Consider the following 17,395-nt stretch of genomic DNA (forward strand, 5'->3'; position numbering starts at 1 on the left):
ATGGCAACCCTGCCCTGGGTTTTCTATTCACTGATTCCTGTCCAAAACCCGCCTACTGTTTCCGGTCATTTCCCCCGCACACATGCGCACCGTTTCCGCTCCGTCCACTCATACCGGATGCGCAGCATGCTCAGTGAATGGACCATCCATCCCATTCGGTCTATAGCAACACAACACATGCCTTATCTTCTTGTTGTTGCCAATTTGCCACGCTGCAAAACTGGCTATCTGTCTGCTTATTGTGGTCTCCCGAGTCCCGATAGTTATTGATGACAATGACAGGGGATCATGAAGACTGTGTGTTCCCCATGAACTTCCCCGTGGACGACGGTCTCTTCGCGGACACCTTCTCGGAAGACAGCATGTACAAGTTCATCGGTCAGGAGCTAAAGATCAGCCAGGTGTTCGGCGCCAACCTCGGCGTGGCTGCGCCGGTTTGGGACGCCGTAAAGATAACTTTATTATTATCACTTAATACTATATGTAGTCTGTCTGTCTTCTACAACTGCATTATTACACCACTTTACTGTTCAATATTTACACTCAGTGACAGTGTTGTTCATGGTCATATTTTACTGTGTGTGTGTGTGTGTGTGTGTGTGTGTGTGTGTGCGTGCGCGCGCGCGCGCGCGTGCGTGCGGAGAGAAACCCTATGGATGTGATCAGATGCAGTGTATAGATAGCATTTTATGTAGGCTAGACTTGATAGCACAGCACTCTATAGTGTACACTTACTACTATAATATATTATATAATGAACCTACTACTATAGGTTCATTATATAGATATTCGTCAAATAGACTCTTAGCTTATTTATACGATCCTTGATTACTATTTATATGTATTTGATTACCATGCATGTGTTGTTCTTATAACTTCTGCTAAATGCCTACATTGTGTGTGTGTGTGTGTGTGTGTGTGTGTGTGTGTGTGTGTGTGTGTGTGTGTGTGTGTGTGTGTGTGAAATAGAAATTGATATAAATTGATCTATTGAAGATTCTGACTTTCAAATGTACATCATTCTTGTTTTGATTGTATTGTTGTATTGTTCTTTTTGCTTTGGCAATGTAAACGTATGTTTTCTCATGCCAATAAAGCCCTTTGAATTGAAAATTGAAATTGAATTGTGTGTGTGTGTGTGTGTGTGTGTGTGTGTGTGTGTGTGTGTGTGTGTGTGTGTGTGTGTGCGTGTGCGTGTGCGTGTGCGTGTGTGTGTGTTGTCTTGTCTGCAGGCATTACACCTGTGTCGCTATTTCGAGGAGCAGTCGTTTGAATTGAGAGGAAAGCGGATCATTGAACTGGGAGCTGGAACTGGCATAGTTGGCATTCTGGCTGCACGCCTGGGTAAGAACGGATGTCATCATCTGTATAGCAATCTGTTAACACACCCTTTTGGTGTTTAACTTATGTTATGCTTTAGCTATTGAAAAATAGCAGATCTACAAGCTGCTATGAACTTGTAGGTCTGCTATTTTTGAGAAATCGTGAAAATGTGCCTGACATCTTTGAATATATAAATTCTTTCAGAGTTTCCGTTTTTAACTCAAATATTTTCTTCATGGGGGGTCCCTGGAACAACATGTTTTGAAATATTGAGAAACAATGATATAGAGGTTGAACATGAGTTTAATTTTTTTGCATTTTTAACATTTTGACGTCAGGCCTAAATGGGTTAAATTCACTTAACTTCGATCAACACTATCATAGATTATTGTTATCAAGTCTGACTTTTGCTTCTGTGATAAAAAGTTTCATCCATATAGGCCTACTATATTTTCAATATGTCAATAACTACAGGTGCTCCGATCTGGGGTTTTTTGGAACCGATCCCGATCACAGATTGTTTTTCTCATAATCCACCGATATTGATCTTGTGCATAAGGGGAAAAAATTACATCAAAACCCACGTCAAAACTGTCCCTGTGTGTGTGTAGCGAGGAAGGGGAGAATGTTTAGGCCTGTCAAAACTATGCAAAACAATATTATACTATATATCTGGTATAAAAGATTGGTTTCTCCAGATCGGGTAAACTGCAGATCACGTCTAGTCATTTCGGAATCGTCCCGATCACCGATCGGTGGACGATCGATCGATCGGAGCACCTCTATCAATAACTTTGTATAATGTTTTCCTCCTCTTAACTTTCAGGACTTTCAGAGACACCCAACCTTTCAAACAGTGTTGATTTCGGCAACTAAAACTTTCACTGACAAAAACTAAATAGAAACTAAATGAAAACAAAGTTATGTTATTAAAACTAAGACTAAATATACTGACAATTTCGTCAATAAAAACTATATTAAAATGTTACGAAGGGACTAGTAGACGAGAGATCCACTATAAGTCATTTTACAATTAGTTGCATGCTGAAAATAGCAGATTTACAAGCTCAAGTCATTACGACGGCATCAAGGCCCGCCAAAATAAAATTTGTTCGACTAAATCAACTGTAGATTTAGACGACTAAAATCTTCTGATATTTAGTCGACTAAAACTAGACCATTCCTGGTGACTAAAATGTGACTAACTGTCGGCCTACTGTCTGTCCCTCCATAAAATATACAAAATCGAGGCGAAAGCCACAAAAAAAAAACATTTAAAATGTGACTAACTAAGTGAAAACTATTCAAGAGACTATGGTGCTAATTTACACGAGGATGGTGTTCATATAAAACGTCAAAATAAAGTATCGTTTGCTGCTGTCATTTAGACGAGAACCGTGTTCTCAGGAGGTGAAAACGCAACGAAGTGAAACCACCTCCCAGAGTGGAAATCTTTCAGAACGCCGTTTCCTATGGTCTCCATATAAACAGGCAAAACGGTGAATCCGCAAAACTTATGACATCATGGCTCACGTTGGCTCACAGCGCATATGTTTATTACATTGATGCAGAGCCATATAATTATGATATAATGGAGTTCCTGAACAAGCCTCCCTCCTCGCCTACAAAGTGCTGCTCATCAGCGATGTTGAATGTAAAACCATGATGTAAATAAAAAGCCTTGTGATAGACGGCAGCCGTGGCAGCAGCGTTTATGTAGCCTAATGTATTATAAAATATATACCATCCCGTGGCGCGCCCAGAGCCGTGTTGCGCAGCCTTGCGTGAAGGGTTCTTCTTCTTGTACGTGGGTGACCTGTCTATTTGGCAGCCCGTTATCGCCACCTAGCGACAGTATAGCATAATAGCACATCATATCATAACGTGTGCGTTCTCGTGTAAAGGGTAAGAAAAAATGAGAACGCAACGGGACTTTGACGTGTTATATGGAGATGGTCGCCGTCTAAAAGAGGCCTATGACTAAAACTGAAATAGAAGTGTCCTGCCAAAAACAACACTGTTTTCACATCGATTTAAACCTTTATTTATTCTCGAAATATATAGATATCTTTTAAAAGTATTCTCTTTCCGTCCTCGTTTCAAGGAGCACACGTGACCCTCACGGACCTTCCGCTGGCCGTCGACCAGCTCCAGAGCAACGTCTCGGCTAACGCGCCGCCTTCCGGCTGGCCGTGCGGCGACCCCCCCGCCGTCCTCCCGCTGTCCTGGGGTCGGGACCAGCGGCGCTTCCCGTCCGACGTCTGGGACGTGGTGCTGGGCGCCGACATCGTGTACCTGGCGGAGACGTACCCGCTGCTGCTGGAGACGCTGGCTCACCTGTGCGACAAGAACGGCTCCGTGGCGTACCTGTCGTCCAAGATGCGGACGGAACACGGCACGCCCGGGTTCTACGAGGACTGCTTGCCCCGGAGGTTCCTGGTGGAGCTGGTGGCCCGCGACCCCAAACAGAACATTAACATCTACAAGGCCTCGCTCAGGAGACAGCAGTGACTTTCTGACCTGAGATCAGATTCATACGAGGTTTCCACTGGACACACACTGGTCTGATTAACCCATTCTGACCTGAGATCAGATTCTAAAAATGTCAGTCGTTCTTCGATTTTTCAAAAATAGCAGACCTACAAGCTCGTAGCTTGTAGGTCTGCTATTTTTCAATAGCTAAAGCATAACATGATGCTAAGACCAAAATGGGTTCCCGTTCAGAATGGGTTAACATCTACAAGGCCTCCCTCAGGAGACAGCACTGACCCCCTGGGGACCGGGACGCCAAACAGAACATTAACATCTACAAGGCCTCCCTGAGGAGACAGCACTGACCCCCTGGGGACCGGGACGCCAAACAGAACATTAACATCTACAAGGCCTCCCTGAGGAGACAGCGCTGACCCCCTGGGGACCGGGACGCCAAACAGAACATTAAAGGTATATTCAGTGATTTCACTTAATTACAATATCACTTATTTTTTTGTTTTGTTGTGATAATCCTCTCTACTATAGAGTGTGCTGACCATATAAGGAGTTCCTCCCTGTCCCCAGTTAACCCCTGGGGGTCAAAATACCTTAGGTTTCGTTTTTGGCTCTCTATCCTGATTGGATGAAAGGCTTAGGTCCCAGCCAAAAATGAAACCTAAGGTTTTTTGAGTGAAATCACTGAATATACCTTTAACATCTACAAGGCCTCCCTGAGGAGACAGCACTGACCCCCTGGGGACCGGGACGCCAAACAGAACATTAACATCTACAAGGCCTCCCTCAGGAGACAGCACTGACCGCTTTAACCCATTCTGACCTGAGATCAGATTCATACGAGGTTTCCACTGGACACAAACTGGTCAAAAAATGTCTTCTACATCCTGACAGTTTTCTGAAAAAGCTATGTTTCTATGTCAGTCGCTCTTCGATTTTTCAAAAATAGCAGACCTACAAGCTCGTAGCACGCCACTCGGTGGCGCGCTATGAGCTTGTAGATCTGCTATTTTTCAATAGCTAAAGCACGACATGATGCTAACACCAAAATAGGTTTAATGAGCAGAAACCTTTGAGACTTATTTTATTTTATTTTATAAGCACAGATTATATTATTTGCCTCGTGCCTTATTTAATTAGGCCAAGTGGTTCTCAAAGTTGGGGTCTGGGAGTGGGGACCCCCAGGGGTCCTTGAGGGAGTTCCAGGCCGGGGGTCCCCACTCCCCAGCTATGATGGATTAGTTGGGAACCAATTGGACCCTTTGGATCTGTGACTCTGAGAGTGTACAAATGGAACCAAATGGACCCTTTGGATCTGTGACTCTGAGAGTGTACAAATGGAACCAAATGGACCCTTTGGATCTGTGACTCTGAGAGTGTACAAATGGAACCAAATGGACCCTTTGGATCTGTGACTCTGAGACCCCCTTTCCACCGGTTGGTTCCCAATGGGAACCGGTTCAGTACTTTTTGGTTCTTAGGCCATGAGCCAGAGCTCCAAAATTGGTGGGCAAACTATACCCTATATTAAATTGTTTATACTTTATAGGATCAATACAAGTAAATTAATACATGATAACCCTTATAGCTTTTTCATATTTTCGATTATTTTGCATATTTTCCTACATAATGCCTCATTTGCATATTTAAAAATGTAGAATTTGTAATACAATAAATCATTGTCTTCATGTAAGTACTCAATTGGGGAAGTTTCATGGTGATAACAATCTAATATAGGTATTAATTCATAATTAACTTTCCAATTTTGGAGCTCTGGCTCATGGACTAAAAACCAAAAGGAACTGAACCGGTTCCATGGTTGACAATCACTGCTAGAGCATTAACAAAATCTTCTCTTATGGAGGTCCCTGGCATCTCTCTTCAAATGGGAGTCAATTTGGGGGTCCTTGGCATGGAAAAGATTATTTAGGCAATCTATTATTTAGGCTGGTCTAGTTTTTGCTGCTAGTCTTTAATTGTAAATAAAATATTTTGAGCAGTACCTTCAGAAACCTTGTATCTTACTTTTTTATGATTTTATGAGTTTGTAAATTAAATGTCCTTCATGAATTATTGCCAAAATAGCAGATCTACAATCTCACAACAAGGTTGTTGATCAGAGCGCACGCAATTCTATTCTCTATAGTGTGTGTGTGTGTGTGTGTGTGTGTGGATATGTTTATACAACCAACCAGTTGACATCACATATTGAGGCTCTAACCTTGAATGACATCACATATTGAGGCTCTAACCTTGAATGACATCACATATTGAGGCTCTAAACTCTAACTCACACGTGTGTGTGTGTGTGTGTGTGTGTGTGTGTGTGTGTGTGTGTGTGTTTGACCCCAATTAGCCGACTGTTCAGTGTGTGAATGACCCCGCTGATCTGCAGGGGTCAATAGGTCATGCTACAAACCATTCTGTGCTCCAAACATACAGACCAACACACAAATAAGCCCTTTATTGTGAGCGCTCTAAAAAAGAACATTTCCTTGAGAAAATACGTTAAAGAAGTAGTTCACCCCCAGAAAATACTTCTTTCCCATCAATTTGATGGGAAATCATCACAATTTTGGCTTTATAGGAATGCGATAAAATTATTTAAAAATAAATCTCCATGAATTCAAGGCATCATGGGGGGCCTGGCTGCAAAATACTAGCGTCATGTCCAGGGGGTGTACTTGTACATCAAGCTGCCTCGCGCTAAGGAAACAGGAGATAGGCTCCTGGGCCTCATGGCTTACTCACTTACTCCTTTAATCCATTTTGACCTGGGAACAATTCTACAAATGAAAAACCTATTTTTCTATGTCAGTCGTTCTCAAACATGTTCATGTCAAAGACCCCCCAAGATTGTAATTGGCCGTCGACCCCATCTGAAAATATGTTGTTCCAGGGACTCTCGCTCTGAAAAAATATATATTCAAAGATTTGAGGCACATTTTGACGATTTTTCAAAAATAGCAGACCTACAAGTTCTTGAGCTTGTAGATCTGCTATTTTTCAATATCTAAAGTATAACATAATGCTTTAAAACACCAAAAGGGGTTCCCGTCCAGAATGGATTAAATGGGCCTCATATAGCTCGACAAGGCTTACGTACTTACTCCTTTAAATAGCAGCTTATTAACTAACTACATTAGTTGTAGTTGATCCAAGCCGAAACTCCATTGATTGATCATTAGAATAAACAGACTCTGAAAATACACACTGACCACCCACATCTGACCCCTCGGTTACCATGTGTTGAGTGAGTGGTAAAATACACACTGACTACTGGGTTACCATGTGTTGAGTGAGTGGTAAAATACACACTGACCACCCACATCTGACCCCTCGGTTACCATGTGTTGAGTGAGAGGTAAAATACACACTGACCACCCACATCTGACCCCTCGATTACCAAGTGTTGAGTGAGATGTAAAATACTCACTGACCACTGGGTTACCATGTGTTGAGTGAGTGGTAAAATACACACTGACCACTGGGTTACCATGTGTTGAGTGAGTGGTAAAATACTCACTGACCACTGGGTTACCATGTGTTGAGTGAGTGGTAAAATACACACTGACCACCCACATCTGACCCCTCGATTACCAAGTGTTGAGTGAGATGTAAAATACTCACTGACCACTGGGTTACCATGTGTTGAGTGAGTGGTAAAATACACACTGACCACTGGGTTACCATGTGTTGAGTGAGTGGTAAAATACTCACTGACCACTGGGTTACCATGTGTTGAGTGAGTGGTAAAATACTCACTGACCACTGGGTTACCATGTGTTGAGTGAGTGGTAAAATACTCACTGACCACTGGGTTACCATGTGTTGAGTGAGTGGTAAAATACACACTGGCCACTGGGTTACCATGTGTTGAGTGAGTGGTAAAATACACACTGGCCACTGGGTTACCATGTGTTGAGTGAGTGGTAAAATACACACTGACCACCCATATATCTGACCACTGGGTTACCATATGTTGAGTGAGTGGTAAAATACTCACTGACCACTGGGTTACCATATGTTGAGTGAGTGGTAAAATACACACTGACCACCCATATATCTGACCACTGGGTTACCATATGTTGAGTGAGTGGTAAAATACTCACTGACCACTGGGTTACCATGTGTTGAGTGAGTGGTAAAATACTCACTGACCACTGGGTTACCATATGTTGAGTGAGTGGTAAAATACTCACTGACCACTGGGTTACCATGTGTTGAGTGAGTGGTAAAATACTCACTGACCACCCATATATCTGACCACTGGGTTACCATATGTTGAGTGAGTGGTAAAATACTCACTGACCACTGGGTTACCATGTGTTGAGTGAGTGGTAAAATACACACTGACCACCCACATCTGACCACTGGGTTACCATGTGTTGAGTGAGTGGTAAAATACTCACTGACCACTGGGTTACCATGTGTTGAGTGAGTGGTAAAATACACACTGACCACTGGGTTACCATGTGTTGAGTGAGTGGTCAGACGTCTTTTTCAGACTCTCAAGTGGGCCCTGATCCAGAAACAGGTTGAGAACCACTGGGCGAATTAACCGTTAGTCGTTGGCAGGGCGAAAACATCTCCCCCCTTCTGTCACATGACATCCGGGGGGTGCCATCGATAAAAAACAGAAAGATTAATGATTCCTTTTCCGCGCCGAAGCGAATTCTGTCAACATCAACAGGATTGCAGCTCTAGGACCGCGGCTGTCTGTGTGCTTCATATCCCTCTACTCTCCTGCTGTCTGCTGATGCTCAGGGTTTCTGTTCAGAACGGAAAAGCCTGTTTGTTACGCTGGGGAGGTTCCAAAGAAAGGAACGCGAGCCCCTCCACCCCCCCACCCGTCCAGTGCTCCCTGCACTACCATTCAGCCAACAAAACAACAGATCCCTATCTCTAAATGCACAGTCTGTCTGCCCTCGCTCGCTGGGCTCTAAGTCCATGGGCTGGCTGTCCTGTCCTGTCCTGTGCTGTCCTGTCCTGTCCTGTCCTGTGCTGTCCTGTCCTGTCCTGTCCTGTCCTGTGCTGTCCTGTCCTGTGCTGTCCTGTCCTGTGCTGTCCTGTCCTGTCCTGTGCTGTCCTGTCCTGTCCTGTCCTGTGCTGTCCTGTCCTGTCCTGTCCTGTCCTGTCCTGTCCTGTCCTGTCCTGTGCTGTCCTGTCCTGTCCTGTCATGTCCTGTGCTGTGCTGTCCTGTCCTGTCCTGTCCTGTGCTGTGCTGTCCTGTGCTGTCCTGTCCTGTGCTGTCCTGACAGCCGGACCGCACAGGGAAAGTGTAAATGGAACTGTGAAGAGAGTACAAATTCACTGTTTGTGGTTCCATTTTGTGCACTCTTCAGAGTTCAGGGGTCAATTACATTTGACTTTTAAGTAAATTAATGCAACTCTGGGAGTTTGTACAAACAAAGGGTCAATATTTTGTAACATTCTTCTGAGTTAAATTAACACTAAGGATGTACTGTGCATGTGTGTACCATAGTGAATATCTACGCCATTATTGATGAGTGAGGTTATAGCAACAAGCCGTGGTGGACAGTAACTATATAGTCTTGAGTACTGTACTTTTTGTACTGTACTTTTTGGAGTGTTTTTTTCAAGCACATGACTTTCTTTCACTCACTACATTAGACTCCACTACTTTTCTACAGAAGGGATTCTTGGGAACACAAACTAGATATATTTGATATGAATTAACCACACCATTTAAAATATAGTGAAAACAGACAATATTTTCACAAACGTTTAGATACTTACTGTCCACCACCACAGGCAACAAGACTACAAGAGAGTACGTTTAATGGTTTAAAGACTTAAAGACTTAATTAAAGAATGCCTGTGCTGTGTTGGACTGTAGGTCTGTGTGGCTGTGGATGCGAGGAGGCTGGCCTGGCAGCGACAGACAGACAGGGCAGTGCGGATGTGCAGTGCAAGTGAAGTGGGAGGGGAGGGGGTTTGACTAAACACTGACTTTTTAAAACAAGTGGTCTGGCTTCATTTGGACATCATCGTTCATTCACACCTCGCGAGCAACAACAAGGACAATTATCTGGAAAACAGCAGCCAAAGGTATGTCTCTCTGTGTCTATCTGCGTCTGTACCTTAATAATTACTGAACAAAAGTATAGAAGAAAACAAATGGAGTGTTTTGCTTTTCCAATAATGTGAAAATCATTTTAAAGGAAACGAAGCCAGTCAGTTATCCTTTTGAAAAAGTGTTCATTGTAAAAGAAAGAATTAAAAAATAAAAATAAAAGTTTGACCTCTTCCTCCGCTTTATGTTTCAGAAGTGTGATTTTAGACGAAAAGATGCAGGAATTCTGGGCTCAGAATCAAGGGCAGACACCTCCGTATCCCAAATTTGGTACCGTTCCTGGGCGAAACTGTGCACATGCGTGAGTTCAATACTAATGAAAACCTATTTCAGAACACGGTGAACTCTGCGGAGTGGGCAACTGTTTTAACCCATTTAGGCCTGACGTCGAAATTTAAAAAAATGTCTTCTAAATCCTGACAGTTTTCTGAAATACCTCGTGTTTCTATATCATGCAGTGGTGCTCAATATTCCATGTCAAGGATCCCAAAAATGATAATTATGTAATTGGCCGTCGAGCCCCCTCTGAAAATATGTTGTTCCAGGGAGGGACCCTCCCAGAAGCAAAGATTTGAGTTAAAAGTGTTTGCTCTGAAAGAATATATATTCAAAGACTCGCGCCACATTTTCAAGATTTAAAAAAAATAGCAGACCTATAAAAGCTCGCTTGTTTATCTGCTATTTTTGAGTAGCCAAATATAAAATGATATAGTTCAAATCTAAAATGACAGATTATTTCCCCGGTTTTAATGGGTTCAATTGATAGTGTTTGTTTCTGTTTTACGATGCTGGCAAAGCCAACTGTTGCACATGTGAAGAATGGTTCTCGTGTGATGCATTACGGGAATATTATACTTACTCAATAAGTTAAATATTGATACAAGTAAAGATAGAAAACCCATATAAAATATAGTTTATGGATATGGGTACGTAAATAAAATATGAAAAGAACGATCACACATTCCTGCATCATTTTATTTTAATTTCCAGATTAGTTTGTATTACAGTATGTCATGCCTTTTTACTGCCTCCGTCTTGAATTTTAGTACATCGCTCTTTTATTTCGGAAATCACTTTGTAAAAAAGGTGCTATAGGCTATAAATAAAATGTATTATTATTATTTCCCTTTTAGTAAATCTATCATCCGTCTACCCTTTTCTTTCATAGATATCATGATAAACATCGAGCGACCCAGTTCCAGTCGTACCTGTGTGAGCAGCAGCAGCAGGTTCAGGGTCCGGGCAGGGACCCGGGCCTGTGGACGGTACCAGGCTCCAGAACCGGAGGAGTTCTACAGGACTACACCAACTGGACCGAGCCGGAGCCCACGGCAGCGGTGGCGCCGGCCTCCTCTCACTTCCCCTTCATTCTAGACAGCCAACCCCGACCGCTGCAGCACTTTGGAGAATACCCGCCACACGAGGACCGGGAGAGAGGAGAATGGCTCGCGGGAGGAGGAGGCGGCGGAGGAGGAACTCACAGCAGGGCGGCGGCCGCGGCCGCGGCGGCGCGAGAGAGGGATTACGAGCGAGCTGCGGCAGCGGCGGCGCCCGGCTGGCCCAGCAGGCGGTGGGAGAGCTGCAACCCCGTCCACCACTCCTACAGACAGGAGACGTCCAAGAGGAGCGACAGCAGCTACCGCGAGCTGGAGGCGTGGGCGGCTCGCTACAGCCACTCGCTGCCCCGGAGGAGGCACGTGGGAGCGGACCCCAAGAGGGCCTCTGTGGGGGTGGGGGCGTCGGAGAACGCCGCCGCGGTCCTGGAGAGGAGCGGCCGGGTGGCGGCGCTGCACCAAGCCGCCAACGCCCGGGAGTTCGCCCAGTGGGCCGACAGAGAGGGAGCAGGCAGACTGCAGCAGCAGCAGTACGCGGCACAACAACATCCCGCTGTTCTTAACGCCACGTACGCGGCGAGCGCACAGCAGACGTACGCGGCGAGCGCCCAGCAGGAGCAGGCTGGCTACCAGAGGAGGATGGTTAGCCAGCCGCCGGGCTACGTGGCGCCGCCCCCTTACGACAGTCCGCACAAAAACTCGCCTGAGATTCCTCACTACGACAGGTTGTTGTCGTCCACGGGCTGGGCGCAGGAAGGCAACAGGCAGCAGACCTACTGCTCACAGCTCTCGCCGAGAAGGCAGGATCACTCTTTGGACGTGAAGGGCGCGAGGGAAGGAGGAGAACAGGAAATGTTTACAACAGAGGTGTCGGAACACCTCAAATATCAAAGACAGGAAACGGACGGTTTATGGTCGAGCCCTCTTCCGGCCTCCGCGCAGAACATGTCAGACGGTGTCTCAGCCGTACAGCAGCCGATAGAGCGTGAGGCTCGGGAAGTAAGACCCAATGAGGACGTATCGCCGGCGGTCGCCGAGGGACGGACACTCAAGTCCAACAGAAAGAGAGGCGGGCAGACTATATTTTGCCTGGTGTCTCGAATATGTGACACGGGACCGTCAAACCCCTCCCTGGAAACGTTGAAAACGATACCGGCGGCGGCGCCGACAAATATTCAAAGCACGGGACTGAGAGAGGGTTCTGGGGGTCCAAAGGATTACAGCGATATTGACCAAGTGCACAAGCTGGCAGACGAAGTGGACTTCGGCGCCCAGCACTTCACCCCGCCGCAAACCGACACAGATCTCTGCATCGAAGGGAGCAGGACGGGAAACGCAACGGAGGGCGACCAAGGACGTTTATCGAACACGATAGAAACTGAAAAAGATCATATGGACGATGCATTTTGGAGACGGAGAGCTCAGCCGTCTTCTGTCAAATCGGGCCCCTTGTGGCGGGAGCCCGGTTACACCGACAGGGTGAAAACGGAGACGCCCCCCCTTTTGAAAGCCAACGTCCAGGAGGGAAAATGGGGGCTGCTGGGTAATGGAGAGGACGGCGCTAACGTCAGCGGACACCCCGTTGACATCGAGGTCAGGAGGCTGGAGGTCCAGCGAGACACCGAGTCCGAGAGCAGCGGTGGCTTCCTCATCATCGACACCACCTGTGTCGTGGTCAGAATGGAGTTGATTCCGCCTCCTAAGAAGGACCACGTCCATTACTTGTCCACGTTGTTGCCCTACAGTGAAAACAGTCATTTAGATATTGATGCTCCCGCCGTGGCTGAGTCGACCAGATCACATGACCAACGCAATGAGGACGGAGCGCCAGAGCAGCCCACGGAGGTGTCGGCTCACACGCACGAAGGGCCCGACACTGACTCTGGATCAGATATAGGCCTACATCCGGCTGCAAACGTAGACATCACAGAGGCAGAAGCGCTTCACCAGACAAAGGGAGTGAATGATTTATTTCCCCCTCACGGCCTGCCCTCCCTTTCCCTCAGAGAGACCCTGGAGGAGCGTGCCGAGAGGATCCTAGGAATACCTCTCGACGCCGACGACCCAGCTGAAGACTCCGAGGACCAGAATGAAGACATGACACAGATAACGGGCAACGGGCTCAATAACGACGATGATGATGATGAATGTCTTTCCAAAGATTGTGGTACAGATGCCGTCGACGTAGAGGCTCGCTCAGCAGAGGAAGACGAAGAGGACGCTGTTGGCTGGAACGATGCAGATGAAACGTTGTACGTCACAAACAATGAAGTGGACGACGACGACGTCCATGGATGTGAGGATGAGGAGGATGTGACAGAGGAGTCACAGCGGAAGACGTCAGAATGTGGCCGAGCAGAGGAGGAGGAGGAGGCCGTAGACATGACAGAGAATCATGTCTCTGAGTGTCAGCTCCCAGAGGATGAGGATGAGGATGAGGATCCTGTGTCCAGTGAGAATCACATTGACTGTCGACCTGAAATAGAGGTGAAATATTTGCTGGAAAGCAACATGACAGATGAGTTACTTTCTGAGTCTTGCAGTCGAGAAGAACAGAGACAGCGTGTTTTAATAACTCAGTGTGCCCATCCGCCCTCTGACCTTTGTGAGGTTTGCTCACCTCTGCCCTCAGACTCCCTGGACTGTACAATGTCTCCCTCTACTGGTGATGGTGATGTCATGCACCCACGTGAGTTAATGTCTGTGTCAAATACAAGTGAGCCAGACACCACTACAGATATTCAACCCGAGCTGACTTCACTCTCCTCCACAGCGAACATGTGTCTTCACTCCGAAACCCTCCATGACTGCTCAGAAACCTGTCCTTTCACTCAAACAACGTATCTCACTTCTCTCCCGGGTTCTGAATCCCTCCCGACCTCACAGCCCGGTTCCGTTTCCCCCACAGGCCCTCCTGAAAGTCTCGATCTATCGGGCGGAACAGAAGCCGCCATGTGCTTTCTGGACTCGTGTATCAAGAGCGAGAATGACATGGATGATGAAACGACGCAGATCGCAAACGACGAGGTCGACAGCGTGCCAGAATGTCACCTCGAAGACATGACAGAGACGGTGTCACGGCAGCAGCAGCTGTCGGAGGCCGTCAACGTGAAAAAGAGTAACGTCACTGAATGTCAGCTACCAGAGGACGAGGAGGATCTCACAGGTGTTTCGGAGCAGACGTTGAACGTGTCTATTATATACTGTCCACTTGAAATAGAGGTAAAATCTTTGCAGGAGAGCGAAATCACGAGCGAGACACTTAATTGCGAAAGCTGCGATCGAGAACAGAGTCAGGAGGAAGACAGAGATCCACTTGAGAAGTCTCCTTGCGTGCGCGTCCATCCACCCTCTGACCGTTGTTCTGACAGTTGTTCTGACCGTTGTTCTCACCTGCCCTCAGGCTCAGACGGCCCAGATAGGACAGTCACTGTGGCAGAGCCTCAGCCTGAGCTGGCTTCCCTCCCTTCCACGTCTAACACGTGTCTTCAACCCGAAGCCCTCTCCTCCTCCTCCTCCTCCTGTCGTCCCCCCGCTAAATCCACGGAGGAGCCCCAGTACCCCATGGCCTTGTGGGACGCGGTGAACCGCATCCGGAAACACACGGCGCCCGACTCGGAGAACGAGGAGGAGGAGAGCCTGAGCGAGCCGTGGGATCCGGACAGCGCGGGAGAGGACGTCTCCATCTCCTCGCTGGACTTGGACCTGGAGGTGGATTTCAGGTCAGAGTCGGAGGACATGCTGCTGCATTACAGCGAGGGGCTCAAAGAGGTGCTCATGTCTTTCGAGGGACACACCGGGGGGATTCTTAACAAGGAAGCAGCTCGGGAAAGGAGAGTCACGCTAACGGACCAGACGACGGACGAGGACACCAAAGGCAACGAGGAGTCGATGTGTGGAGGCGTCGAAGACGACACGCTCTCCTGCAGCTCCGGGGACACCGTCGTCGTAGATGATGACGAAGAGGAGGAAGAAGAGGAAGAAGAAGAAGAAGGGGAGGTCACGGAGCAGGTATCTGGTGCTCAGACAGAGGAGACGAAGCATGGGGTGGAAGACGAAACAGATTAGAGAGCCTAGGCCAGTATACAGTACTGTATACAGTACTGATTAGAGCCTAGGCCAGTATACGGTACAGATTAGAGCCTAGGCCAGAATACAGCACTGATCCTAGGCCAGTATACAGCACTGCATAATCTGCAGTGGTGGAAAATGTATACTCACATGTTTTACTTATAAGTAAAAGTACCGATACTGTAATGTAGAAGTAGCCTACTAAGTAAAAGTCTGGCAATTCAAATGTAAAAGTGCAAAAGTATTGGCATCAAAATCTACTTAAAAGTAACAAAAGTAGAAAGTACTCGTTACGCAAGAATTTCACGTTTTCAAATGTATAAAATATCTTTCGAAAATAGCCGATCTACGAGCTCACAATGTGTCACATCGCAATGCATTGTGAGCTTGTAGATCGTCCATTTTCAAATGGCCAAAATGTATATAGGGCTGAAGTGGTTAATTTATGTTTTGTAATAATAATAATAATCAAAATCTACAAAGTAAAACTATAGTAAGTTTTCAAGTAATTGTAGTGTAGTAAAAGTACAATATTTGCCTCTGAAATGTAGTGGGGGTAGAAGAAGTAAAAGTACAGATCATTTGACATGCTTATAATAAGTATAGTTCTTACGTAAATGTACTCAAAACGACTCCGGATCCCAACCCTAAACCACAGTGGTTTGGTTTTCAACCCTTTTCATATCAAGGTTCATTATTTATTCAGCGTTTGATGACATTCAGCCTCTCAGACCCCAAACTAAAAAAAAATATTGTTGTCCTTGATCAAAATAAAAAGAATCTTCTACATTCTCAAATTGTGTAGACTTATTGTAAATTAAGTAATGCAGAGATGTTTAACAATAATTTAACTCAAGAGTTAAAGATCAAATAAGGGTCCATTTGGTTACCAACTCTCCCATCATTTAGCTCGGGACCACCTGGACGCTAGGGATGCACCGATCCGGCTTTTTGGTATTCAATACCGATTTCGATACATGGGGGTCCAGTATCTGCCGATACAGAGTACCGATCCGATACCCCCCACAAAGAAACGTAATAACCTATTAAGCTGTATGCCTCACTGTGTGGAGTCTGGAATCATTTTTTTGTGTAAGGTAACATCAAGGCTTGACTTAAACATTACTTTTCCAACTTTGTAAAACAAAATGTAACAAACACAGATATAAATGCACTGAATTATTTATTAAATAACTGTGCAACAATTAGACCAGGTTAATGTGTGAGCAGGCTAGCCTGGCTGCATTCCACATGTTATACTGTCAATACTACACTGCTGTGTCACAGAGGAGGTAGACTAGAGTTGTTTTCATACTGTACAGTACTTACACGTAATTATAGGATCGGATCGGATAATGGATCGGCCCATTTGCCACCGATACCCAATCTAGAATTTTAGCCTGGATCGGCGCCGATCTCCGATACGAGTATCGGATCGGTGCATCCCTACTGGACGCCCCCTCAAGGACCACTGGTGGTCCCCGGACCACTGGTTGAAAACCACTGCACTATGAGATAGGGCAGGATGAAGGGGAAGGTTGCTGGGATAAAAGAGTGTAAAGGCTTATTATTCATACTCACCTTTTAGGTGATAAGAATAAGGTGACCACCACTGAGCCGCTCACCCAAACACATCTCTCTGTTTTTACTGAAACTACAACATGACGTCACTGAGCCGCGGTGGTAAAGCGACTTCAGCGTCATTCATAGTCTGGATTTTCGGTGGTGAGGTGACCACCACTGAACTACAACATGACGTCACTGAGCCGCGGTGAAGAGCAAACCACCGCCACAGCCCTTCTCTGTTTTTACTCACTATGCACCGCTCAACGTTATTTCAGCTCCGGTGGTCACCTCACCACCGAAAATCCATACTGTGAATGAGCCTTTACCGCTCACCCAAACACATCTCTCAGTTTTTACTAACCACCGGGGTCACCATATCACCTAAAACTAGAGTATGAATAGGTCTTTAGAGGCCATTCACTGATTGAAGTGATGGTGAAAAAAACCCATCAATGTGATTTCAATAATAAAGCAAGTGAATGAACCCAACAATGAATTAACCAAGGGCATTTTCATA

The 17,395-nt window shown here is 46.0% G+C and overlaps 1 protein-coding gene across 2 annotated transcripts; it reads left to right on the forward strand.

Moving 5' to 3' along the window:
* Positions 1-239: 239 nt before the first annotated feature.
* LOC310863847 (EEF1A lysine methyltransferase 3-like) lies at positions 240-4,258 on the forward strand (the record flags this gene model as incomplete). 2 transcript variants are annotated; one of them, XM_083772345.1, is made up of 4 exons in its annotated part: positions 240-446; positions 1,233-1,344; positions 3,428-3,830; positions 4,086-4,258. In XM_083772345.1, the coding sequence occupies exons 1-4, from the start codon at positions 270-272 to the stop codon at positions 4,144-4,146; spliced, it is 753 nt and encodes a 250-aa protein (XP_083628471.1). In that variant the 5' UTR covers positions 240-269. The 2 variants fall into 2 exon arrangements, with proteins under 2 accessions (XP_083628471.1, XP_083628472.1); XM_083772346.1 differs by lacking the exon at positions 4,086-4,258 and having other exon boundaries at positions 3,428-3,834.
* Positions 4,259-17,395: the final 13,137 nt, after the last annotated feature.

This window comes from Protomyctophum parallelum, assembly GCF_964188405.1.
Source record: "Protomyctophum parallelum genome assembly, chromosome: 8".
In the NCBI taxonomy this organism is placed as follows: Eukaryota; Metazoa; Chordata; class Actinopteri; order Myctophiformes; family Myctophidae; genus Protomyctophum; species Protomyctophum parallelum.